General features: G+C 46.2%; 1 protein-coding gene and 1 long non-coding RNA gene across 9 annotated transcripts in view; one reads left to right on the top strand and one right to left on the bottom strand.

Annotated features, from left to right (window-relative positions):
• Positions 1-27,500, top strand: part of npas3 (neuronal PAS domain protein 3) — a 220,275-nt gene that overhangs the window by 182,384 nt on the left and 10,391 nt on the right. For all 6 annotated transcript variants that reach the window (XM_081721169.1, XM_027013213.3, XM_081721167.1 and 3 more), the window contains 3 exons: positions 18,720-18,838; positions 22,878-23,071; positions 24,247-24,353. In XM_081721169.1, the coding sequence (XP_081577295.1) occupies positions 18,720-18,838; positions 22,878-23,071; positions 24,247-24,353 (420 nt within the window). The remainder of the gene's footprint in view (positions 1-18,719; positions 18,839-22,877; positions 23,072-24,246; positions 24,354-27,500) is intronic.
• Positions 10,906-27,500, bottom strand: part of LOC145659349 (uncharacterized) — an 18,737-nt gene continuing 2,142 nt past the window's right edge. Inside the window, exons 2-4 of one of the 3 annotated variants that reach the window (XR_014125483.1) lie at positions 21,279-21,365; positions 17,650-18,011; positions 10,906-17,476 (exon numbers count right to left, since the gene is read on the bottom strand). This is a non-coding gene — a long non-coding RNA (uncharacterized LOC145659349). Of the gene's footprint in view, positions 18,012-21,278; positions 21,366-27,500 lie in introns of all 3 variants that reach the window. The other 2 variants (XR_014125484.1, XR_014125482.1) reach the window with 2 other exon arrangements.

The raw sequence follows: 27,500 nt of genomic DNA, 5'->3' as shown, positions 1-27,500 counted from the left end.
CACACACACACACACACTCTCCGTCTCTCCCTCTCTCCCTCTCTCTCTCTCTCACCCACACACACACACCCCCCCACACACACACACACACACACACACACACACACTCTCCGTCTCTCCCTCTCTCCCTCTCTCTCTCTCTCACCCACACACACACACCCACACACACACACACTCTCCGTCTCTCCCTCTCTCTCTCTCTCTCTCTCTCTCTCTCGCTCTCTCACACACACATACACACACACTCTGGCTTTCTCTCAGAGAAACAACTCTGTACGTTCCCCCCACTGGCTGAAAGGCAGCATGTCTACAGTAGAACGAACCCGAGCAGTTCTTATGTTTCCTCTTGTCCTCCTGCTCTGCCCACCAGGTCACCCTTCCCTCCACTCTACCTGTGAGCTAAATTGTGTTATCAACGGTCTCGTTTCAATAGCAGGCACTGCAGACACACTAGCCCACACCCACCCCCCACCCCCCACCCCTTTCTGTTTCCATCATCTTTCCCAAGGGCATGTCACATCTGTAATAAAGTGGTAAATATGACCATATTTTCTTGAAGATAGTAATCCCGATGTTTGTCAACACGGGTCCTTTGATGAGGATGGAAGCTGGCTCTGTTTGTGTGCTTGTAGGGGCGTTAATAAAAGAACACTGGCAGCTCCACGACGTTCCACAACGTCAGACAGAGCCTGTGACATCATGTCCGACTGAACTAGGCGCGCACGTGACTGAAACATAGCCGCGTGCTTTATTGTGCAAAACCGTTTTTACAGACATTTTATTATTTCTTGTACTTAGAAAATAAAGTAAATGTATGCACTTTACTCAATTAATTAGGCTGTAGAGGTAACATGTACCAGTATGATAATGTTCAATGCAGGCTTTATAGATAATCGTTAGTGATGGCTGATTATGTGTGATTTCAGCATGTGCAAAAATGATTTTCAGTGCTTTTCTGGTAGCTGGGCTGGCTGCTAGTTCACCCAGAAGTAATGTATTGACTGGATTTACTGGTGTGGAGCTGTCTTGCGTAGCTGCCCCTGATCACGCGCAGACAGTACTCTCTGTACATGACCACTGATCTTCACACACAGGCACTGCCCTGTGTGCACTGTCTTGCTCTCTGGACCCAGGCACAGCCTGGCACACGCGGGCACTGCTGTGATGCCCTGCGCACTCTTGGGCAGAGTCCCCTTGAGTGATGGACAGGTTTGGGTTTTCTTTTTTAGTTGCATTAGACTTAAGTCTTTAGACCACCAAACTGGCAGCACGTCACATTGCTGAAAGGTCCCCACAGACAGAGAGATTCCTCCTCTTTCACAGAACCAGCAGCTAGTGGGATAAATAGACCTTTTTTTGTTTATGTTTATCTCTCACTTTTTGTAGCAAATGAAGTGCAACGCTCATTTTAGTCTATAATTAGAAAGGCATTATAAGGAACTGATGTGGACAGGGCATAGTGGACACTATATAAGATGGAGACTGGTCTAAATAACATGGGTGGTTGAGTCTGTGGAAACACTGCAGAGAGGAGCAGGACTGGAGCTGGGCAGGAGTAGGGCAGGAGCAGGACTGGAGCAGGACTGGAGCAGGGTAGGAACAGGACTGGAGCTGGGCAGGAGCAGGGTAGGAACAGGACTGGAGCTGGGCAGGAGCAGGACTGGAACTGGGCAGGAGCAGCACTGGCGTAGGGCAGGAGCAGGACTGGAGTAGGGCAGGAGCAGGACTGGAACTGGGCAGGAGCAGGACTGGAACTGGGCAGGAGCAGCACTGGAGCAGGACTGGAGCATGACTGGAGCAGGGTAGGAACAGGACTGGAGTAGAGCAGGAGCAGGACTGGAGTAGGGCAGGAGCAGGACTGGAACTGGGCAGGAGCAGGACTGGAGTAGGGCAGGAGCAGGACTGGAGTAGAGCAGGAGCAGGACTGGACCTGGGCAGGAGTAGGGCAGGAGCAGGACAGCAGTAGGGCAGGAGCAGGACAGGAGCAGGACTGGAGTAGGGCAGGAGCAGAACTGGAGTAGAACAGGAGCAGGACTGGAGCTGGGCAGGAGTAGGGCAGGAGCAGGACAGGAGCAGGACAGGAGTAGAGCAGGAGCAGGACTGGAGCTGGGCAGGAGTAGGGCAGGAGCAGGACAGGAGTAGGGCAGGAGTAGGGCAGGAGCAGGACTGGAGCAGTGCAGGAGCAGGACTGGAGCTGGGCAGGAGTAGGGAAGGAGCATGGCAGGAGTAGAGCAGGAGCAGGACTGGAGCTGGGCAGGAGTAGGGCAGGAGCAGGACAGGAGTAGGGCAGGAGCAGGACTGGAACTGGGCAGGAGTAGGGAAGGAGCAGGGCAGGAGTAGAGCAGGAGCAGGACTGGAGCTGGGCAGGAGTAGGGCAGGAGCAGGACAGGAGTAGAGCAGGAGCAGGACTGGAGCTGGGCAGGAGTAGGGCAGGAGCAGGACAGGAGTAGGGCAGGAGTAGAGCAGGAGCAGGACTGGAGCTGGGTAGGAGCAGGACTGGTTCTTGCCCAGGCTGATCCTTCCTCTCCCTTAGGGTTCCACCTTTGATTTGTGTGCATCCTCTTCTGGTTTCCAGCAGGTGTCTGCTGCTGAATATGACATTTCAAATGCAAATGCAGCTCTTTTCCAGCAGACCCCAAGAATCTGGGCCTGTCAAAGCAGAGTAATACACACAATCTCACCACATAGACTCTCAAAAACCCACACAGACACACACACACACACAAAGACAATCACATACACGCACACACCCACACAAATCCGTCTCCTTCGAGTTGTTCTGTAATAGCTGTTAAGAAGGTGAAGGCATGTTGCAGGTTAATGTCAGCCCAGCTGTGGTTTGCCTTCAGGACTTTCAGAAGAGCAGCGCACAGAAACCTCCAGCTCAGACCAGCCCAGTGGAGCTACACTTTCTTCTCCCGACACCAAGAACTTTGCAGTCCTTTTCATCCTCCTCATTCAGAAAAAAAAAACAATTTTCCTCTTGCTGAGGGAAAGCTTTCTAAGAATAGCCCTCCTCGATTTGCAAAGGCCTCAAAGAGTAATTATAATACAATGTTAATTTCCTAATTGTACTGAAAGCATCTGTAGAGTATTGCTTTATTTTGCAGTAGAAGGCAACCCTTTTGTAATTTCTATAATACTGAAATAACACCGACATAAACATTTTTTAAACCAAAGAGAAAAATGCAAAACTCTCACAGTATATATTAAATGGTTTGGACTTCACAGTGTCGTCTTGAAACTTCCTAACTCAAATTTCTTAAGCCCCTCTCAGAGAGGACTTGCTCCACATACCTGCAAGCAAATGTATAGAAAAGACAAAAGACTTTTCTGTGTGTTGAGGGGCTTTGACCATGTGGCCCTGACAGACAACAGTGCAGCTACTAGCCAGGGCCAGCAGCCCTGAGCTGGGCCCCAGAGGCTGGCTGGACGCGTCGCAGCTCCCTCATGGTCCTCTCTCACCACCCTCCAGTGGAGGTGTTAACCTCGTACAGAGGAATGTCCTTGAAACGGAGTCGGAGGTCAAAGGAGCCATTGATACTCCCACAGAATACAAATAATGGGATTAGTGCCCACAGAGAGCAGACGTTAGTCTGATCCACCTGTCAGCAGGGCCAGGTTGTCATGGGTACACATACTGTTTAAGAGGTACAGATGGCACAGATGCATGCACAGGGCATTCACTGTTAAAGCTTGTGTTAGCACAGAGAAAGTTCTCTTGTTCTCTTTTACACACGCACACAGACACACACACACACACAGAAACATAAAGAGTTCAGACGCACAAAAGCACTGTAGTGTATGTCTTTAATAAAGTGGTCAGAAATCAGTTGCTGGAGTTTTAATTGAAATCTGAAGGCACAGAGGTCTGCAGCTCAAACATATCGATCCTCGCTGGCCTGACCCAACTGGCTGGGTCACGCATGCACTCATCTGACATTTCTCCAATCCATCACACACTGAAGGAGACCCCAGCACCTCCGCCCATTCTGAGTGAGGTGAAAGGGTGTGTGGTTGTGTGGGAATATCTGGTTGCATGCGTCTGTGTATGTGGATATGTGGCATTGTGTGGATGTATAGGTGTGTGCGGCTATGTGGGACTGTGTGGGTGTGTATGAGGGTGGGTGTGTGGGACTGTGTGGATGTGTGTGTGGGTGTGTAGATGTGTGGGTTTGTGGGACTGAGTGTAGGTGCATATTTAGGTGTCTGATGCACCTGCATTCAGGGTAGGTAATGCCTCTCCTGAATATCCACAGCTCTTCTAGTGTTATGTATAGCATCAGCAAGTCAGCTGGAGCTGTTTCATTGTTGCAAGCTTCATCAGACCTGTTTATACTGTCTTTAAGGTTCTGCTTGGTCCACAGGACTGATGCGCTTTTCCTGGAAGCTGGTAGCTGTTCTGTCAGCTGTTGTTCAGATATGCTAAAAGGATGAGAAGATCCAGGGAGCAGGCAAAGAGGGGAGTGATGAACTTCCTCTGCACTCCCCAAAGAGTGTCAAGCAGAGCTTGGTCTGTGTGGGAAGGGTTTTCCCAGCACAAAGCAAGAGAAAGAGTGGGAGAAAGTATGGCAGAAAGCAAAAGAGAATTAATTAATTAATTAATTAATGTGTTGTTTTCTTGGATTGTGCTCCTCCAGGTTGGCATCTATGTACCCCTCTCTGTGCAGTTTTGGGTGATGTAGTTTGGTCTGATTCAGCTCACCCCTCTCTGTGCAGGGTTGTGGGTGATGTAGTTTGGTCTGATTCAGCTCACCCCTCTCTGTGCAGGATTGTGGGTGATGTAGTTTGGTCTGATTCAGCTCACCCCTCTCCCGGTCTAGGGTTGTGGGTGATATAGTTTGGTCTGATTCAGCTCACCCCTCTCTGTGCAGGGTTGTGGGTGATGTAGTTTGGTCTGATTCAACTCACCCCTCTCTGTGCAGGATTGTGGATGATGTAGTTTGGTCTGATTCAGCTCACCCCTCGCTGTGCAGGGTTGTGGGTGATGTAGTTTGGTCTGATTCAGCTCACCCATCTCTGTGCAGGGTTGTGGGTGATGTAGTTTGGTCTGATTCAACTCACCTCTCTCTGTGCAGGATTGTGGGTGATGTAGTTTGGTCTGATTCAGCTCATCCCTCTCTGTGCAGGGTTGTGGGTGATGTAGTTTGGTCTGATTCAGCTCACCCCTCTCTGTGCAGGGTTGTGGGTGATGTAGTTTGGTCTGATTCAGCTCACCCCTCTCTGTGCAGGGTTGTGGGTGATGTAGTTTGGTCTGATTCAGCTCACCCCTCTCTGTGCAGGGTTGTGGGTGATATATTTTGGTCTGATTCAGCTTTAGACCTGAGAACAGTAGACAGTGATGACCATGGTCTAGTCTCTGCAATCTGGATCTCACACTATGTTCTGTGATGGTGAATTCTTTTGCTCTGACTGACACAAAGAGGTTAAGACTGAAACGTCTACAGATGAAGAGGCCTGCGTTTGCAAGCAGGCGGGACGGCGAATGTGACTGTGGACAGCGAGCTTTGTGACGGTAACACGGCTTCGGAGTTTCTATCTTCATTTGTTTGTGTGAAACATCAACCGCTTCTATTAATTCTTGCTCACGTCGCATTTTGATTAAGAATGCAAATCTGATCCTTTTGTCCATCTGCCTTTCTGTCAGGAAGGGAGTGTGTTCAATTAAATAAACATCACTGTGTGCCGTGATGGAGGCTCCTCTTCTCCGCATTGCCCACCTGCTAAAACCAGCCGAGCGGCGGCTACCGTCCCCGCTCCAAATGGAAATGCTAATGGAAGACTGCGAATGCGTGCCGTTGTCCTCAGCTAAAAAGAAAGAAATAAATGTATACATTTGTTTTCCAATATCACTTATTACACTAGACATGACTGCTGCACAGATTTGGGGATTTGAGGCTTGGTTTCTCTGTTTGTTTGGGGGGGGGGAGGGGGTTGTTTTTTTGTTTTTCCACTGACGGTTTCCAGTCACAGATGGTGGAGGGGATTTCTGCTGTTCTCAGAGCCGAGATGAGCCGAGAGGCGGCGGGAGTCCGAGCGGTGGCTCTGCTTGCTCTCCTCGGCCTGGTTCGCTCCTGAGAATCTCTCAGGATGAGGCGTGAAGGACCTCATTGTCTACCCCAGAGCTGCTGCTGGAAAACCCAGAGCAGGCCAGAGAGGCAAGGAAGATCTGGCCTTGACACATCCTCTGGCTGGACACGTCCTCTGCCTGGACACGTCCTGTGCTCTCCTTCAGCATGTCTGGGACAATGTGCCTTGCAAATCTACGATTAACTCAGTATCAGTAATATAGCCAAAGTTCAGTGGGTATAGCTGCAGTTTTCCTGATTTTTACTGAAGGACCATAACTAACCATGGTTAATACATTGTAAACATATGGTCAATCACAGGGTTACGTTTCTATTACTTCGTTAATGTAGAATTATCCAGATGTTCGGTGGTACTGAATGACATTGAGTGTTGGGTGTGTAGACACTGGTTTAATTAAACACAGTCAATGAAGCTTTGCCTACGTGTAAAACCCATAACGTCTCCTGGCTGGGCTGTTTCTGTAATTTAGCCGTAGTCAGCCTTTCATAATTCAGCCTCCATAACAGTCCTACTAAAGTAAAAGTCATAATACTTGTTAATTTTCTGTGCGCAGGATTGAAAATGTCATAAGTTACTCAGTAATTTTGAAAGTAGCTGTGGGTTGGTCTGCTGAGGGCTGTGTTGGGGCATGGGGCTGGGCGTGGCGATGAACCAGCCACTATAAATAAAGGCCTTCTCGCCTGTTCACCAAGACAAATGGTTTTTAATCATCAGATGCGTTCATTTATCCCAAGCCCTAACTTTAGCCTTAAATTAAGGTCCTTCTGAAAGCCCAACTAGATTTAAGAAATGCCCATCAATCTTGGCTTTGATATAGAGGTTAGGCTTTGATGGAGTGCTCTGATGGTTGATTTGTCCTTTGCGGTTCAGTGTTTACACCTGCGTGGTGGACAAGCAAGAGGTTCATGCAGAAGCAAATCTGTATTATTGTACTAGATGAATTATCCCATTTCATAGTCCAGACCCAGTGGGCCATTTGACACTGAGCTCCATAAAGCCTCATAGTAATTCTAAAATACTGTGTGTACTTAAGACTCTTCTCCCTGGGATATTTGCCAATTTTGCAAATTCCTTTTTTGTTTGTTTTGTTTTTTTGTTACTATTTTGTATGCACATGATCTGAATCTGAATATCTATTTAAAATCCACTGAGATCTTCCTCTTGCCTATACATTAATGACGCCCTCTCATTTCTGCCTTTTAAAAAGCTCTCCAAACATCTGTAGCTTCACCTCAGTCTCACACTCCCACACTCTGAGCTGCTGGTATCACACCATACAGAAGCACATGCTAAACCATCCCCGGAGAGGAGCGCGGAAGGCTAATGACAGCTTAGCCGGCCTAAAAAGATCGAAAATCCTGTCACGGAGAAAAGTACAAGATCACTAGAGAAGGAAGACTTCAGAGCTCGGAAAGACAAAGGCGGGATCAAGCGGTCTCCAGACTATTAGAAGCCAGTTTTATTTAAGCTTATTTGGCTGATAAGCTTGTCAGAGAGGGCCTTTTATCGGGCGGATGGCGCGGTAGGCTCGGGTTCCCAGGCAGCGTGCGGTCGTGTGCTGGGAAAGTCTTCAAGTCGAGCTACCGGCTCATTCGCACAGGAAAAGCGCGCTTTCAGCTCGTCTCCGGTGGCGACGCAAGCCGCTTTAAACGAAACCCGAAAAGACCCTGCGCGTTTTTCTTTTCTTTTCTTTTTTTCTTTCCGAGCGCGATGGTTCCGTTGAGCTCATTACTGGCTGTAACACATCAGTCTCTTGCTCGTGTCTTTTTTATTACTGGTTGGGGTCTAAAGTATTTGTGTTGGAGAGGTTTGTGTTATATGGTAACACCGACACTGTTGATGGCTTTTTAAAGTGCAGAATTATTGCTGTTGAGCGAAGTCGGTCTTTCTCGCCACGCTGGCCTCTCGGCTCCTGAAGGGCTTTTTCACCAAGTGCCCGCCTTTACCAACAGTCCTCGACACTCGTCTCGCAGATCGGCGCACGCTGCAAATAAAGTGCTTATTTGCAGCTTTGTCTAGTATTTAGACAACCTTCCCCGAACAAGCCAATTGCTTTTGTTGCGAAATTTCATATATATATATATACACTTTTGTTTAACTGGGTCTTATAACAGGGCAGAGATAAGAGCTAACAGCTAACAGGTCTTCGCCCAATAAACGGGGAAGTTATCTGTCGTGCTTTTTCTCGTGACACAATTTGTCAGACCTGCTGATAGGAAACAAATTCTATTCATAAAGCTCTCCTCCCCTTGGCTCCGGTGCGATTCGGTAGCAATTCAATTATAGTTTTGTGCGATAGTGAGCCCAGAGAGAGAATCCGGGCTGACAAGAAATATGACAGGACAGTTACTGAGTGTTTATGCAATTAAACTTTCACTGACAATACCTGGCGAGTGATGAATGCCTGGGTGGAGCAGGATGTGCACGGGCAGTGCCCCGCAAGAATTGCCCATTTTTCATTATTTTACAGTCTGCTCTGATCTTTCAGGGACAGCAGAGAGAGAGAGAGCGAGAGAGAGAGAGAGAGAGAGAGAGAGAGTGTTTGCAGGCTAAGGCTAACCGCATACAAGAAAGAGCACAGAGACACTTCGCTAGAAGGAGAAATAAAGCAGAAGCACTGGAAGTTGGGTTAGGGTGTAGTGAGAAGGAGAGTACGCACTCACTTTCGAACAAATAAAATATTAGCATTGTTACGTTACATGCCTGAATTCTTCATGAAGATGAAGTGTTTTCACTAGTGAAAAGCTTTTATGTAAACTTCAAACTCATGAAGCATGGAGTGGCAAAATGAAGCCAATTAAAAGCTGTTTATCAGCCAGACAGAACTGAATATGGTTCTGCTCATTTTTCTGTTTGCAATAGAAGATAAGTTTTGTTAATAAAAATGCATATCACAAATATACGGCTGACTCCGAAGTTGGGCCACTAAATTATGGCCTGTGTTGAAAAAAAACAAAACAACAGTTGTGTCAGAATATCAGAATAAAATAATCTCTCAAAATATGGTTCTGCTAATTTTTGTATATACATAGTAATAAATAGAAGATATCAATGAAGTTTTGTTTTTAAAAAAAAATGTATATCACAAATAGAGCAAACTCTAATTTTATTGTAAAATACATTTGTTTTGTACAGAATTTAAAAAGTAAAATGAATTTTGATAGGAAACAGGCCTTTGTGTTTTGCCTTGTGAAAGGCGGTCAGTCATTAGCTATGGGTCATCATATATGCCGTGTGACTGTTATTACACAGCTGAGTTAAGGTAGTGTACCAGAGGGAATTTCAAGCTTCGTGTTTTGTCCAAAGATCAAAATGAAGGTGAGCTATTCTTTTTAATTAATCATTTGTCCTTCAAACAGTGAAGTTTCCCTCCTCACTGCACTCTTTCCACAGATAATTAGGCCCCATAGTTGAGCTAATTCCACAGGAGAGCTGGTTGTACCCACCTGCGTCTCTTGTACGGGTAATCTTTGTCTTGTACGATTCTGTCCCTGCAGATTTGCGCTGTCTCGTGAAGAATGAGAAAACCTCTCTGCTTGTCCCCCTAGTATTCCACTGCGCTTGAATTTGTAATGGCTTGCATGCAACACACACACGTACACACTCGCATGCACGCGCACACACTTTCACTCTCAGACTCCTCTTAGTCTGTGTGCACTTTGATAGGGAGGTGTTGATTTTAGGGGTATATGGATCTCAAACTAATCCTATTAATTCAAAGTGAATAACAAAGAGCACCAGGCCTTTTCCCATGTCGTTCCATTTGTTCAACCTGCTAGGGTTTTGTTCCTCCATCATAATTATTTCCAAGTCAGATCCGTGCTGATTTCCTGGTGGACTTGTGTACCTCAGCCTGACTGGAGGAGCTCAGGCACTGGGATAATTCACACTGCTCCTCTGGGGTGCTGTTCTCTGTTTTGTCAAGGACATTTTTATTACAAAGCTGATGGAATTTGCATATTAATTCATTTCTTTCAATTTTTAAGATTAAATGTTGTCAACATGTATCAGTGCAAGGCTTTGACAGACCTGATGAAATGGGTCAGTCATGCTTGAACATTTCAGAGTAAAGCAGCCAGCTGCAACCTCTCCGAGCCCCTAGACTGCAGGCTGCTCCCTCTCCCTCTCCTGCTCTCACTCTCTCTCTCTCTCTCTCTCTCTCTCCCTCTCCTGCTCTCACTCTCTCTCTCTCTCTCTCTCTCTCTCTCTCTCTCTCCCTCTCCTGCTCTCACTCGCTCTCACTCTCTCTCTCTCTCTCTCTCTCTCTCTCTCTCTTTCTCCCTCTCCTGCTCTCACTCGCTCTCACTCTCTCTCTCTCCCTCTCCTGCTCTCTCTCTCTCTCTCTCTCTCCCTCTCCTGCTCTCACTCTCTCTCTCTCTCTCTCTCCCTCTCCTGCTCTCACTCTCTCTCTCTCTCTCTCTCTCCCTCTCCTGCTCTCACTCGCTCTCTCTCTCTCTCCCTCTCCTGCTCTCACTCGCTCTCTCTCTCTCTCTCTCTCTCTCCCTCTCCTGCTCTCACTCTCTCTCTCTCTCTCTCTCTCTCTCTCTCCCTCTCCTGCTCTCACTCGCTCTCTCTCTCTCTTCCTCTCCTGCTCTCACTCACTCTCTCTCTCTCCCTCTCTCTCTCCCCCTCTCACTCACTTTCTTTCTCTCTCTCTCTCCCCCTCTCACTCGCTCTCTCCCTCTCTCTCTCCCTCTCCCCCTCTCTCTATCTCTCTCTCTCCCTCTCTCTCTCTCTCCCTCTCACGCTCTCACTCACACTCTCCCTCTCTCTCCCCCTCTCCCTCTTTCTCTCCCTCTCCCCCTCGTTCTCTCCCCCTCTCTCTCTCTCCCTCTCTCCCCCTCTCTCTCTCTGTCCCTCTCCCCCTCACACACTCTCCCTCGCACACACACATACTCAGATGCAAACACCTCGCTACACCTTTCTTCCTTTACCTCTCCCCTTCTATCACTCCTTTTTCTGTTACTCCCCCTCTCTTTTTATCACTCCCTCTCCTTCCTGCTTTTTCCTTGTTCTCTCTTTCCTTCAGCTTGATTAAGGTAAAGGAGGCTGTTGGCAGAGGGGAAGAGGGAAAGGCTAAAATCACATGCCAGGTTCTCTCGACCTGCTTTGAGGGCTCTCTCCTAAATTACAATGCCATTAGAAGCACTTGATTTATAAGCGCACTTCTCTGATGCCTTTTACTCTCTTTCCCTTTTCTGTAGCGAGCTATAGATGTACTGTAGTGGACTCAACCTCTCTGTCCCTCGGGAGTGAGAGGCGTCTTCAGTGTACTGATGTTTTCTAAAGGCGAATAACACTGGCAGGACTTGATTCCAGTTGATTGTCTTTATTTCTGTTACAAGGACAAATCAATAAATGAGTATCTTATATCATTAGCTTATATGTTTACCAGAGTTGCCATGTCTGAAATGTATTTTCCCATGAGAATTTTGAGGTTTCATGTTGTACTGGATAGTAATGTCACATAGAACACTCAAGAAATATACAAAGAAATACAAATTATTTATTTTATCTATAAGTTGAAAAAACAGCATTGCTTTAATGAACCAATTTGCCATGATCTTTCTAATGCAAAGAAAAACTAGAAATAGCAGAGAATAGTTTGAACAGTTGTGGGTGTGCAGTAGTTTTAGGCACACATGGAGTATATTGGGCCTGGATTATTGTACAGGGCTCTGTGGTCTGCTATGGCCTCCCCTGAGTGGAGTGCTCATTAGTTTAGCCTGGAGGCGTCGCTGTGACAAGCACTATTACTGTTGCATCCGGTGCACCTGCTCAGACCGAGCTCACACACGCACACGCACACGCACACGCACAACCACTTTATCTGCTTGCCTCAGAGACACCCCAACCCTCAACACTGCACAGAACACACACGCACACTCACAAATTACCGAAATACAGCAGTTGCACATACACATACACGTCTTCATCCAGCTTTGTGTGGGGAACGCCATTTAAACCGTGTTCTCTGTTTGTTTGGGTAATGCGTCTCAGTGGAAAGCCTGTTGGCTACATATTGGAGTGAGGGACCAAACACTGTGGTGGCATGACCCCCAGCCCGATAAAAAAACCCAAAAACAAAACGCCCACCATGTCACCAGCTCACCCTATTACTATATTAATAATGGATGAGTTCAGCAGGTCTGCTCCACCTACTCAGATAGCAAGGATGAAGATGTGGGTGGGTCAGAGGGTTATCTGACCATTCCTGTTGCTCTGAGCCCGTCACCTTCCAAACCCACATAACAGCGGGCCTATCTCCACAACGCGCGCGCATGCAGGACTCCGTAACCCGGGTTTTCTCGTAAGAAAGAGGGCTCGACCCTCGCCGAACATTCGCTCATCCCCCGCAGCCCATTCGAAAAACACCCAGCACGACCGTTTCTGATGAAACAGCGACTCCGGCCCGGCCCCGGCCCCCGCACTGCGGCCTGAGGGGAGCGCGGACGCCGGCGCGGACGCAGTCTGAGTGATATTCACCTTGTCTCGTCTGCCTCCGCTCCTTTTGATCCGTTATAGAAAGTGATAGGTCAGAAGGAGCATCCCCTTTGTCTGTGCCAACAGCACTGTCAGGGTGCACGTTTCCCTTCTCTGCGCCTGTCATAGTAAAACTGTCCAACTGTAATGTGACTGATCTCGCTCAAGACTGCTGTGTGTGCATTCTGTCCCTGCTTTGGGATAATAGATAACTTCTGTCATGTTCGACAGCCTGTAATTCACTGTTAATGTTACAGTGTTTTGAGAGCCCGGTCCCTCCCGGGTACTCAAACATATCAATTTGTGCCGATGTCAAAGTAACCCTCAAGTGGAAATTCATGAGTGCCATTAACCTAAATAAACATGACCCCAAAACCATTCGGATTGACTCTTGTAGGCTGATGTAAAATGAGCCACAAATAATTCTAAACATGGATGCTTTTACTTCAGAGGAACAGGCTGCTTCAATTAGAACACTTTCAAATTCATTTGCCAGCCCAAATTTGATTACTGCTTTACCATTGCAAGTGAGGGACTAATTAAAGCCGTGTTACCGATTGCTATTTGCTAGCCGACATTTGAGGCTTTCAGCAGCACTTCCTGCTAGCGTGTAGTAGCACACACACGCCTCAGTCACAGGCTGCCGTTGCTTTTTGGCTCTGTTTTCTGTGAGATCTTCACTTTTCCAGCTCATCTCTGAGCAGAGGGAGGTCTGAGCTCACAGTGAGATAGCACCCCCTCTAATTAGTGCTGCAGTTTAAACATCTTATCATCGTGGTGTGTGAAATACTGTTGTTTAGCATGTTTTTTTCAGAAGATCAGAAGATAATTTATCGCTCTGTGGTAAAGTCAAAAATCACCGGCAATGGCACAGTGAAAAAGCACGTCGTAAAACTACTGCTTTAAAAGGTAATATATAATACTAAATAAAGTCAGCTGTTTATGGGTTTCACCGTGGATCACAGAGAGTTAATAGTCATCTGAATAGCATAAAACCCGTGATGTCTGATCCAGATACTATATCCAGCAGTTCTTTAAATATCGCGTGTGCTCCAGTGACGCTGCGGTGCGGAGAGTTCTGTAGAGCTCTGCGACCAACTCCAGCGTTCCTGTTTAACAGGTCTCAAGTGCAGTGGCAGGAGAGTGCATGTCAAAGCATGGTTGCTATAGAAACAGGGACATTACACACATACCTAAAGATACAATAGCTACACAGAGGTCTCTAGGGAGTCTGCTGAGGTGTGTTTGTGTCTGTCCATAATTTAAAATGTAGTCCCTGGATAGCACCTTACTTATTTACATTTCTTGTGTCTACAGTATTCCAGTACTGGGCAGGTAAGAAACCATTCTAAGGGAGCACAAAGCATTTTCCTCCAAAGTCAGTGTATATGCACGACTATCAGCGTGTATACATGGCTATTACTCACACCTAATATACAGATGGATTTTGGTGTGGATATTTTGAAGCAGAGAACCTTTTTTTTTCCCACTCAGGCCATAAATCAGTGGCCCACATCACCCTTTACGTATAATAGTGATGGTGGTCAGCATGCGCTCCATAAAAACACCCAGAGGTCCAACTTCAGAGTCAGCTGGCACCGGCCACCAATTAGCACGCAACTATGTGCATTATACATCATTACCAATTTATGAAGTGATGCATCCATTTATCAAACAGGGCCAAAACACACACACACACACACACTCTGGTCTGAGGTGGCAAGGGAAACAGCATGCGTATGAGCGATATAGCCTGCAGTCATGATTTATCTGTGCATTAAACACCTGACTTGCTGAATTGGTGCTAATATTTATATAAATGTAAACTGAGGAATATTAGCTGTAGGCAAGGCTTCTCGAGGCCTGAGCTAACTGCATGTGTGTGTCAACCAGACCCAGTACTGCATGTGTGTGTGAGAGATAGAGGGGGAGAAAGAGCGAGAGAGAGAGAGAGAGAAAGAGAGAGAGAGAGAGAGAGAGAGAGAGAAGAGGGGGGATGGGGGAGACAGAGTGGTCCTTGTGGTCTGCCAGGCTGTTATTGATGGTCAACACTCACAGCATGGAGAGTAATACTTTTAAAATCTCATCATTTACTCCCTGAGACATCTATCCCCAAAGGTTTCATCAAGAAAATTAATTCCACTGCCTTCCAAACCATAAATTACTGTGCTTTCACACAAATGATATTCTCCCTTTAAAATGTCAACTCAGATATTGTCACTTTTATATGAGGAGCAGATTCATTGTAGAAGAGAGGTGTATCACAAGATATTTTATTTCAAACTTACAAAAATAGTCTTGTATCTGAAGAGCTGTCTGAAGGATTTTTCAACATACAATGGAATTTTAAAAATCCCTTTTTCATATTTCCAGGGTGGTGTAAATCCTCCCGAGGTGGATGTGATTAGAATACACCATACATAAACAATGATCAGAGCAGGCGTGCAAAGATATCCCATCCAAAAACGGCAGAGTGCTTTAAAGGGCATCAGAGTCATCTACAGCACAAATGAATCCTGTAGTAAACACATGCACACACACACACACACACACACACACACACACACACACACACACACACTCACACTCACACTGCTCTTTAGAGCCTCGTGTTGTTTGATCTGCTGCATTTGGTATGATGGCTCTTCTCAGTGTCGGGGTTCACTTCCTTAGTGATGATGCGATCTCGTCTCAGTCACGTGACCCCCGTAGCTTCTCCTCGCTCCCTGCGTGTGCAATAGGGGTGACACCCCACCACCCGCCTGAGGGCAAAACAACCAGGTTCTTCATCTACATTCAGTGTTGCGTAGTTTGAGTTTACTGTTTTGCCTCAGCCTAGTGAGATGTCAATGTAATTGTCGTCTTTGGAGGCTCATTACCCAGTGAGGCAGCTACTGTGATCTTCAGTCCGTTCAGACACTATGGCTTTAGTTATATCATATAGAAATTGCAGTGCAAAGCTTTGGACTTACAGAAACTCCCTAATCTATACAGAATGCTAGGCCAATGTAATGTGCTGCTGAAAGGAGTTTCTTTCCAAAAAACGCCTGTATGTTTGCTATTCCAGGCGTTACCTGCAGGAAGAGTTCTTAGAGGGCATGTGGCAGATGACCTCACTGTTTCACACAGCTTTCAAAAAAAGAAAAGAATGTCATGTCTTTAAGCCTCTGCCTCCTGCCTAATGAAAATACAGAGTTCTAAGGGCTTCTGATCTTGTGTTTTAGTAAAATAGAACTCTACGGTTGACTGACAGCTCTGATCTAAAGCATTTAAGTGTAAGTTTTGATCTCTCTGCCTTTGATTAAAACTAATGAGCTCATTTAATTCAAAATGGGAATCTCTGATAAGAGAAATAAGGTTGATGTGATTGGATTAGAGAGGCGAATTAAACTCTTAGAGCTGAAGTTTTTGCTTATATAGTGTATTAAAAAGCCGTTGCCATATTCTGCTGTGTTAGATGATGAGAAAAATTTCATAGTAATTCATATTTAATCAGAAGAAATGAAATGACTAAATATAACATGGCTCTGCCTTTTCCCCAGAGTGATAAAGGACTAGTTAGATTTTAAATGACATTTAATTCACATCCTCAGCCAGAGTGAGCGAGACAGAAAGACAGAGAGGGAGAAAAAGAAGAGAGAAGAGAGTGCATTCCGCTCTTTTCTCATTGTCTTTGGTTTCAAAGTAATGTCACTGCAGTCTAGCTTTACAGTCCTGTCATATACATCACAATGCTGAATGGTGTTCTCACAGAGGTCCCTTAGTACTCAGTAATCTCATGTGACACGTGGCTCGTAGTCTTGTCCAGTCACACGCATTTCTGCCTCTGGAGTTCTCCGGATGTCTGAAATGCAGATTGTCCTCATCTTGGAGTATTTCCCTTCAGTCCTGGAGTGGGGTTCATTAGATTATGAATGATTCTTTAATTGTTAGGTGCTAAATAATTGGACAGGTTCAAATGAGTAAATGCCTACTTTAGTCAGACATCTAAGAAAGTTGCAAGTTGTTGGGTAAGCAGACTGTCAAAACCCTGAGATCAAACAAAGTGGGGGGATTTTCTCTGCTCTCAGCAAAAAGATGTTCTGGTGTGTTCACAACTGTCAGCTAGTTACATTTACATTTACAGCATTTAGCAGACGCTCTTATCCAGAGCGACTTACAAAGTGATTTGTCATTTACTCATAGAATATATCCTAGTACAGTACAGTAGGTTAGAATTAAACATACCAATGAACTAGAATACTGTAGAATACAGGGATGAATGCTGATACCTAGAAGTGCAAAATACATAAGGTCTGTCTTAAACAATGATAAATGCTATAAACAATAAGTGCTAGAGTTTGTTAAACAACATAAACAATACCCTACAATAAGTACTAATTTAGTCAGTCAATAAGGCAGCAGTGTCAGTTGTTCTTTAAATATTCTGCAAATAGACGGGTCTTCAGTCTGCGTTTGAAGACTGCAAGGGACTCTGCTGTCCGGACAGCAAGTGGGAAATCGTTCCACCATCTTGGAGCCAGGACAGAAAATAGTCTCGATGCTTGTCGTCCATGAGACCTGAAGCATGGTATGAAGCTGAGCCGTACTTGAGGTTCGAAGTACTCGAGGTACGGATCGGGCTTTGACCACTGACCTCATGTATGAATGGGCTGGTCCATTTTTGGTTTTGTAGGCAAACATCAAGGTTTTAAATCTGATGCGTGCAGCTACAGGGAGCCAATGAAGGGAGCGCAGCAGTGGAGTAACGTGTGAATTTCGGAACATTGAAGACCACTCGTGCTGCTGCATTCTGGACAAGTTGTAGAGGGCTGATGGTTCTTAGAGGAAGACCAGCAAGTAGCGAGTTGCAGTAGTCTAACTCTGAGATTACAAGAGACTGCACAAGCACCTGGGTAGCTTCCTGCGAGAGAAAGGGCCAAATCCTTCTTATGTTACAAAGGAGAAATCTGCATGACCGGGTTAGATTAGAAACATGAGTTGAGAACGACAACTGGTTGTCCAAAGTTCTGCCCAGACTACGGGCAGCTTCAGCTGGTGATACCAGGGAGTTCTCGAAGGAAACATGAGATGTACCTGGGATGAACAGAAGCTTGGTTTTACTGGGGTTGAATTTCAAGTGGTGGTCTGTCATCCATGACGCGATGTCAGTCAAGCATGCTGAGATATGTCTGGAGACCTGCGTGTCAGAGGGTGGAAAAGAAAGAAATAATTGAGTGTCATCAGCATAGCAGTGGTAGGAGAAACCATGAGAAGATATTACATCACCAAGAGAACGAGTATACAAAGAGAAGAGAAGGGGGCCCAATACTGAGCCTTGTGGAACACCAGTGGAGAGTCTGCACGGTTTGGATGTGGATCCTCTCCATGTCACCTGATAGGATCGTCCCTCCAGACAGGACTGAAACCATTTCCATGCAGAGCCAGTCACACCAAGCCTGGAGAAAACAGAGAGAAGAATGTTGTGGTTCACTGTGTCAAAGGCTGCCCAAAGGTCTAGAAGAATCAAAACAGATGGCTGTTTCGCAGCATAAAGTTTTTCCGTCACTGCTATGAGGGTTTGAGCACAATATTTACAACTTATCATTTCCGAGATATATTTTGAAATTACACTTTTATTGTTTGAATTGTAGTCTGTTTTTTAATTGCACATTATATAAGAGACACATGTGTCTACCTGGCCTGATGAAAAATATTTGTCCTACATCCCCTTTTGACGAGCTAGGACGAGTTTAAAGTAATTATCACACTGAAACAGGCCGTGGTCGCTGCTATTAGAAAACATAATTAAAACATTGTCAAACTTTTATTGACTGGTGATGGTTTTTTTTCTTCTTCTTCTTCTTCATCAAGTTGTGCTCTTCCATTAAATGTCTACCTCTGGATGATAGAAACTCAATGAGAACTTATTACAAACCACCTTACCCACCAGACCTGTTTAATATCTTCTTCTCTCTGGGGCTTAACTGCACTGTATGGTATTGGACAAGTAATGTAATGTAATTGGATTTTTCTCTCTCTCCCCCAACCATTCCCCCCCTTTCTCTCTCTCTCTCTCTCTCTCTCTCTCTCTCTCTCTCTCTGTCTCTCTCTCTCTCTCTCTCTCTCTCTCTCTCTTTCCATGTCTGTTGTGCTTGCTGGTACAGTGGAATCCAACAGTCCTGGTCACCTCTCTCCCGATAACTCTCTGGAGCGTTCCTTCTTCATCCGGATGAAGTCCACGCTGACCAAGAGGGGCGTTCACATCAAGTCCTCCGGATACAAGGTAACACTGTGGCCTGGGGCCACTTGGTCCTTCAGCTGAACAAGCTACATCCAAGCCCATTCCATCCCACCTCCCCCGTGTGTGCTAATGCAGTGTGTAGCTGCCGTTGTTTGGCTGAATGTATAATGGCCACTGTGCTGACACATTCTGTGGCTTATTCGATTAGAGCTGTTTAGGATATGTTGATGGGCTTTACCCTGCCATGTCTCGCAGAGTCTGCAGACTGAAGGGAGCTGAACACCGTCATCTGGGAAAGGATGAAGGAGCTGGTCCTGTGTTAAAATTCCTTCAGTTCCCTTTCTCAGGCTGTACTTTGTATTCAGCAGTCCTAGTCAGTTCTTTATATACGAGTGGCTTGTTCCAAGTTTAGGTGGACAAGCCATGTCGCATGGAAGGTTGCTCGGACCATTTCCCAAAGAACAAACAATGAGTTGTTATTGGGGTTATTTTGTGTGTGTGTGTATACATATGCTTGTGTGTATGCATGGGTATGTGTTTTTGTGTGTTAGTGCATTTCTGTGCATAAGTGCATGTAGATGCGTGGGTGCGTGCGCGGCTGCGTGTGCGTGCGTCTGCGCGTGCGCGCGTGCGTCTGCGCGTGCGTGCGTTTGCGTGTGCGTGCGTCTGTGTGTGCGTGCGTGCGTGTGTCCTAGAGAGAGAGAAAATGCGACACTCTAATTCTAATCTTACAAATTAATGGAATATTTTTATTCTTATCAGAGTGGCCTTTACAAGACACTTCAGTACTCCCTGTTCACTAATTCACTCACAAACACATGATTGTGCAAATGATTGTTTGCATGTATGGCTTTACATATGCACGTAAAGCATGCAATATTTACCTTTATGTAAAGTGAATCATAGAAATAGCTTGTGTGAATATATTATCCAGTCTTAAGTTCATTCTCTGCTCCTGACTGGGGTGTGGGAGAGAGACTGTGTGAGCGCTGGAGAAGGAGCGTTAACCCTCCCACACCCCTCATCTTCCCATTTTGTCTCCAGCATCCGTCTGGATGCACAATTGATGCAAATGCGCATGAAGAAAGGGAGCCGCGCCTCCCCACCGCATAAATATTCACACACGCACATGCGCATACGTTACTGGCCAGACAAGGGCACATCTTATTACATTTACTCTGAATTAAGTCAACACTTGAGTTGTTACATAATACAAAGGTATGAATTTTGCATACGGCATGGTAGCATCAGGCAGGAGACGTGAGGGGGGATGTGTGTGTGGGGGGATGTGTGGGGGGGGTTGTGTGTGTCGGGGGGCACAGCGTGCATCATCACTGCTTATATCCCTCTTCACTCTGGAGGTCAAATCAAAGTGAATTCGTCTATCTTAAGCCCATCTTTTCTTCAGCACATCTCAGCCCCCCATCTGATTTAATGCACTCATGTAAAAGCTCTCCATCATTATTTGTGCTGTATCACATTTCAAAAGCACTCCAGAGAATCCCCAGGAACAGATGAATCTTATTTCTTATGTATACCTCCTCTATATTCACCAGCGAGGGGACGGAAGGGGGGACAGCGAGGGGGGGGGGACGGACTGATAAGGAAAGAGAGAGAGAAAGGGAGAGAGGGAGGGAGAGAGAGAGAGAGAGAGAGAGAGGGGACGGGAAAAGAAAGGCATGGGGTGGGGGAGTGGGGTGAAAGCGTAAAGGAAAGAGAGCAGAGAGGAGAGAGAGCATTGTGTGCTGAACCATGAATTATAAAAATTGATCCCTTTGTTATGTTGGGTTGTATTAAATTGAGATGTGCTATGTGCCTGCCTCTCAGTGTGGCCTCGTGAACCCTTACCGCGTCAGTTTGCATTTGGCATCCTAAGCATATTTAATGGTTTGCCAGGGCTTGTGATGTTATTGCCAAGAGCACTCCTGCAGCACTTCACCGCTGACACTCTCTTTGTGGCAATTACTTTAGAAGTTGTATTTTCAAACTAACTTTCTGCCCCTAGCTTTGGGCTTCTGAAATGATCATTTCCATTTTGTATATGTTTAATACATTTGAATGTTTATTTATTGAAAGGGTGAGTTCCTTTTCAAGTAGCTGAGGGTGTGTGTGTGGGTGTGTGTCTGGTGTGCAGCATGCACGGTGTGTGTGTGTGTGTCTGGTGTGCAGCATGCAGTGTGTGTGTGTGTGTGTGTGTGTCTGGTGTGCAGCATGCAGTGTGTGTGTGTGTGTGTGTGTGTGTGTGTGTGTGTGTCTGGTGTGCAGCATGCACGGTGTGTGTGCGTGTGTGTGTGTGTGTGTCTGTGTCTGGTGTGCAGCATGCACGGTGTGTGTGTGTGTGTGTGTGTGTGTGTCTGGTGTGCAGCATGCACGGTGTGTGTGGGTTTGATATCATGCCATAATTAGACATCTTCTTTTGCTGGCATTTCGTTGTGATGTCTTATTGAAGGCTAGCAACAGCTGTGTCAGAGTGCGGCTGTACCTGCCAGTCTGATCCAGACCAGCTGAGCACACACTCCGCACTCCTGATCCCTGCCAGCTCTCACTCAGACGTGTGTCATCTCAGAGCCTGCAACACCCACAGACCAGGATTACATTAATAAAGCTTAATGTTTCCCGTTGTCAGTGGATATGAACATAAAAAAAATCAAAACATGTCTCATAACAAATAAAAACGGATGCACTTACTATTATATTACTATGTACTTACTATATACTCTGTGTGTGTGTGTGTGTGTGTGTGTGTGTGTGTGTATATATATATATATATATATATATATATATATATATATACACACATACACACACACACACACACACACACACTATACCGTATATGTATTCCAAATTGTAGTAAAGTACACATTCCAGAGAAGCAGTTTCGGACAGAGGTCCCTCATTAATAATGAAATAATCTTAATAATTAATGATGGGCCTCATGGTAACATACATATTGTGATGATAAGAGCCTAAGCACAAGCATTTTTGTTGTTTTGATGATGTTTTTGTTTCGCTTTGTTTGGGTTTTTTCAGTACTTCTTTGTCCTCTTTTCGAAGAGATGCCTAAAAATTTGAGAATCTCCAACTTTGATTCCAACTGATAGTAATGCGACTCCTAGAAAGCTCGAAACTCTGTAATTGGCCCCTAATTTGTGATGTCCTTTGATTTCTCGAGTGCTAAAGCACAGTGTCACAGCTCCAAATCCAGGCTTGTGAGAGGGTGCTTTTTAGTTAAAGTGGCAGTGACTCAGTTGCAGAGTTGGGGTTCATTCGTCCCCCAGAGGAGAAGGGCCAAGCATCAAAGAGCTCTTGTAGCCAGCGACTTCGGGGGCCCAGTCTGTCTATATGAATGATGCTAATAACATCTCAGAGGTGAACCAGTGAAAAGCCAGTGTCAGAAGTTATGAAAACTACAAAACAATTCCCCCTGGCGTTTGCCTGGGTGATTAAAATGGATGGATCCAAAAAAATGTTTGGTGCTGCTGATCTAGTCAATTCCTCCTCTGGGCAAAATGAGGCTACAAAGACTTTAAAGCTTTGCAAAACTTTAAAGCTAGAAAAAAGGTAATTAGTTCCTTTGCATTTATTTTTATACTCTTGGTTATTTTTTTAGGGAACTGAGTGGTCCTTTCTAACCTTCTTAATATTTCATGCCTGTGTGTTTCTTAGTTGTCTCAGATCAGCAAGCAGGTTGATTCTGTCTGCTATTTACAGCCTCTCATATGGTCTGGTCTTTGTCCACATTGCAACATATTAAATGCAGTAACACAGCACAGTGTCACCAATTCCTGGAAGAGCATAATGATGCCCAGTTAGCATTGTGAAGCCAGTACTGGAGTGCAGGATGGGGTTGTGCAGAGGAGATAACGCGTGCACGGGTAATGCTTGCACACGTAATGAGTGCACGGATAATGTCTGCACAGGTAATGCCTGCACAGGTACTGCGTTCATGGGGTAATGCATACACAGGGAACGTGTGCACGGGTAATACATGCTCAGTTAATGCAACGCACTGGTAAGGTTGCACACTGGGGTTCGTGCCGGGGCTTGTTCTCAGACTCTCTGCTCTGTCTACTCCCAGGTGATCCACATCACAGGCAGGCTGAGGATAAGGATGGTGCTGACGCACAACCGATCGGTGCCCAATCAGGTCATGGGCATGGTGGTTGTGGCCCACGCTCTCCCTCCTCCCACCATTAACGAGGTTCGCATCGACTGCCAGATGTTCGTCACACGTGTCAACATGGACCTTAACATTGTCTACTGTGAGAATAGGTATCTGGCTTTCCTCTCTTTCCAAAAAGAACCGCAGGTTGAATCCTATGCCTTAATCTGCCTGCAGAATCAGAATGATTGTGTTATATATATATATATTGACTATCTGCAGTGTACTATAGTAAGAAATGTAGAAATATTCAAAATAAAATTGAATATAATTTTTTTTCACAATTTACCTGTGTAAGCCTGTGCCTTTGTTCATATAATATATATAACTATTGAAATTCAGTCTGGAAAGCCTTACGTGCCAAACCAGAAAGGCACTTCTGTTCTGAGGAATACAAGCATCTTCATTTTGGTCTGGCCTGAAAAGAAATATCTTATTAGTTTTATTAGTTTTATTTATGTCTTTGGGATTAAAGTCCCCCCAATGTCTTCTGAATTTTTGACCACTCGCCTGCACGTCCATGTAACATATTTATGAGGGAATAAATAGGGCCAAGTTATTTTATCGCCAAAGCCTGAACATTGAGCTTGAAAGCAATCTTACCCTGCCTCCTACCCTGTGGGTTACCCTGTCTCCTACTCTGCCTCCTACCCTGTGTCTTACCCTGCCTCCTACCCTGTGTCTTACCCTGTGTCTTACCCTGCCTCCTACCCTGTGTCTTACCCTGCCTCCTACCCTGTGTCTTACCCTGTGTCTTACCCTGCCTCCTACCCTGTGTCTTACCCTGCCTCCTACCCTGTCTTACCCTGCCTCCTACCCTGTGTCTTACCCTGTGTCTTATCCTGCCTCCTACCCTGCGTCTTACCCTGCCTCCTACCCTGCGTCTTACCCTGCCTCCTACCCTGTGTCTTATCCTGCCTCCTACCCTGCGTCTTACCCTGCCTCCTACCCTGCGTCTTACCCTGCCTCCTACCCTGCGTCTTACCCTGCCTCCTACCCTGTGTCTTACCCTGCCTCCTACCCTGTTTCCCTGCTCACACTTTAGATGCCACTTTCTGCTCTGATCTTCCTAAATTTTCATTCATTCTCCAGTGATTCTAATGTACAATGAACTGTTTGTCAGAGGTTTTGTAACCTGTTCAGCTTTGTACACTGTACACAGGACTGCAAGTGCATGGCTTTGATCCATTTCCTGCACCTCTGGCAGCTCTGTTGAAAAACTGCTACCCCCCCCCCCCCACACACACACACACACACTGAAAAAGCCTCTTCGTTCTCTCTTTAGAATTAGCGACTACATGGACCTTACACCTGTGGACATCATTGGGAAAAGATGCTATCACTTCATCCACGCAGAAGACGTCGAGGGCATTCGCCATAGCCATTTAGACTGTGAGTAGCGACAGGCCTTGGTAAGGGGAACATAACTGTCACTCATAAATGCAGTCTGCTGATGTTATTTGAACTCACCCAGCGTGAATTTATGTGGTCTGGTGGCACAAAGCAGCGAGCGGTCAACGGCACCTTCGGCTGAAAGGCCTTGAAAGAGCCGAAACAGCTTGTTCCTCAGTGATGATGAGAGTGTTACTGAACGCCTCCCGCTACAGTGCTCTGCCGTTGGCAGCCAAAGCTGCCAGCACGGTCAGGGCCCTCAGACTAAATGTTAGCACCACCCGGCCCCGCACGGAACCGTCCAGAGCGAGGAGCCGGGCCTTCCGTTTTCCCATAATGCGCTTCCTTTCATTACGCATTCACGCTGCATGTTTGAAACGTCGAGGCTATTCTTCCAAGAGCCGACTGTCGTGCGGAACATTTGGGAAGAAGCAGCACAAGTTCTGCGGCTTTCTGAAAATAAGAAAAGCCTCCACGTATAGTGCAAAAAGAGGGGGTTCCCCTTTGCCTTTTTTCACTCCTCTGAGGTCTGTCTGGGGTCCGTGCTCATTGCGTCAGGTTGTGTGTTTCATATTATGATGAATGGTGAGCAGTTTTTGGATGGCAGCCCTTCCATAAATAACAGTTTTCTAGAAGCTAATAATGCAGCTTTGGTTGAGAGTGGGTAATAGAAATTTCAATGGAACTCTATGGCCATTCTTCAACCATTCATTTAAACAAACTAAAGGAACTAACCTGTGCAAATATCACTTAGCCCTCAGTGAACTTTACTCATATTTCTGCCCTAAAGGAGCGTTTTTTCATATCTGAGACAGTTTTTCGTATCTGGGGCAGTTTTCTTCTTGTTAGAGACGGTTCTTTTCTTGGTGATGGCTTGCCACCTGAGTGTTCACAGCCTTTCACAATTCCATACATGCTTCATATCGCTTTGCAAACACAAAAATGTCTTACAAAGCAAACAAATTCCTGAAAATACGACGAGGAAGAAACACGCATGTATTACCCGAACGAGCCGTTCGCGTTCTCTGCTCCGTCGTGCCAGGCGAGTGTCAGGAGTGGGCCGGCTTGCTCAGGCCTGGGACGGCATGAGGCCGAGGAGCGCAGCGGGCCTCTCCGCGCGCGTGAGCTTTGGCGCTCCTCTTAGGTTAAGCTTCGCTCCAGCGTACACAGCTCAGCGTGTTTTGATCACATTTTTACACCATGTAGTATTCATTACCCCGCAGGAAAAGCCTTTGAAGGTCCTCAGCCCTTCAGAGGGCTCCGCTTTCATCGCCGGCCGCAGCAGGGCCGCGGACCGTCCGGAGGAGCCCTCGTGCCTTTTGAATACCTAAATCATCCGCTAAGTGTGTTTTGGCAGGGCACGTTCTCCCCACACACCCCCACCCCACGTGCTCACTCCTGTCTCCTTCACTCCGCCATGGCAGAAATTCAAAGCATCATTGAGAGCAGCGTAGCGTTTCATACAGTAAATGCACACTCGCCCTGGCACCAGGCAGCTCGCCATTATTTAAGCGGTGAGGGTGGAGGCGCGGGTGTAGCGGAGGGGGGGGGGGGGGAGATAAATCCCTCACTTTATTAGGTGTTTGCGGAGGAGGACGAGTGTCCTTGGGGCTGCTGGGGGAATTTGGAGCTGTCTGATTAGATATTGCGAGTTCAACTGAATTAGAGTGCAATTACCACTGCAATGCACTGTCCCTTTGCCTTAAAAAGCTGCCAGATTGGGTCGATTAGGCCCTGATTTGAAACCCGGCAGAGAAAGAGGAGAAGGGAGTGAAAGCCCTGTCTGGGTTCCCCTGATGAGAGAGTCAGACTGAGCGAGAGAGAAGGCGAGGCGTAGAGGAGACCAAGGTCTGCACATGTCCATCTGCCCTTGTCTTCTAACTGTTCACCCATTAGACTGCAAGCAGCCTCTGTAAATGTGGAAGTACAAGCAATGGCCAGTCACATAGCTACAGTACCATTACTGCATTTCTCTTCGCATTTTAGTTTTTAAAAAACCCAGGCGCTGCGCTGACAGGGAGTGCAAAGGGAGCATGAGCCACAAGGTTCTGTTCTGACACACCCATATCTCATCTGCACTTTAATCCAATCCGACATCCATCAAGCCGTGTTTGTGTAGGGAGTCGTAAAGCGGACTGAAATGCTGCAAAGAGTTGCTTTTATGATTGTGAGGTCAGGTTTTACAGCATTTTCCAAACCCAAAAAGTTAACTGTCCACATTGTAGTCATGATATTTCCAGATGATATTAAAATATACAACCTGTGTTTATAGCACAAGGTGTGTTTATAGTACACCACCACAGTGTTAGAAACACCACTTTGTTAGATTTCAGTAGACCTCGTACATGTGCCGTTAGAAGATATAGCATGTCTGCTTCCATCTATCACGCCAAACCCTTTCTGTCTACATGATCAATGTTTTAATGAACATTTTTGGGTGGTGGACCAGGGCAGGAACACTGGCACATGTGAAACCTGCCACTGATGAATCTGTGACCAGGGCAAGTAGCCAGTGATCAAGACTGTTGTTTCCGAGAACACGTATAAAAAATGTGCAGAAGTGTTTGTATAGAAACAGGTATGCTAAAAAGTGTATATTCAGTCTCAGAACAAAGACAATTTAACAGCTCTGGCCAAAACAATGTAATAAATCACGTCAACCTAATCGCCAAGAAGGTTTCTTCTTTCATAGAAAACCCCTTGGCATATATAAACCCTAGTGATTATGTCTGCTTTAGTCGGGCTGCATTAATGGCAGTCATCAGCACTGTCATCAGTGTTGGCGTGAAAGGGGCTCGTGACGGTGAGCCTGGGCAGACGTGCTGATCAGACCACAGTGGCTCTCAGCGCAGCCGTATGCCTGCTGATTGCCAATCAGAGAGTGACATTAGGTCACACGGGGCCATCAGATCAGCTGCAGCAAGCCAAATGAGAGTGTGTCACTCTGCACTAACCTTTTTGCCCATCCTGGCTCAGCAGAGCAGTTGGCTCACGCACACACGCACACACACGCACACACACGCACACACACACACACACACGCACACACACACACACACACACACACACAGACATATTTCAGCCTGCAAATAAAGTTACACACACATGTGCACACACTGATGTCAGCCTGCAAATAGTTATTCACAC

Source organism: Electrophorus electricus, chromosome 10 (genome assembly GCF_041902795.1).
Source record: "Electrophorus electricus isolate QZ-2024a chromosome 10, ASM4190279v1, whole genome shotgun sequence".
NCBI classification, from domain to species: Eukaryota; Metazoa; Chordata; class Actinopteri; order Gymnotiformes; family Gymnotidae; genus Electrophorus; species Electrophorus electricus.
Note: the sequence above shows the minus strand (reverse complement) of the source record. Positions and strands in the feature narration are given on the sequence as shown.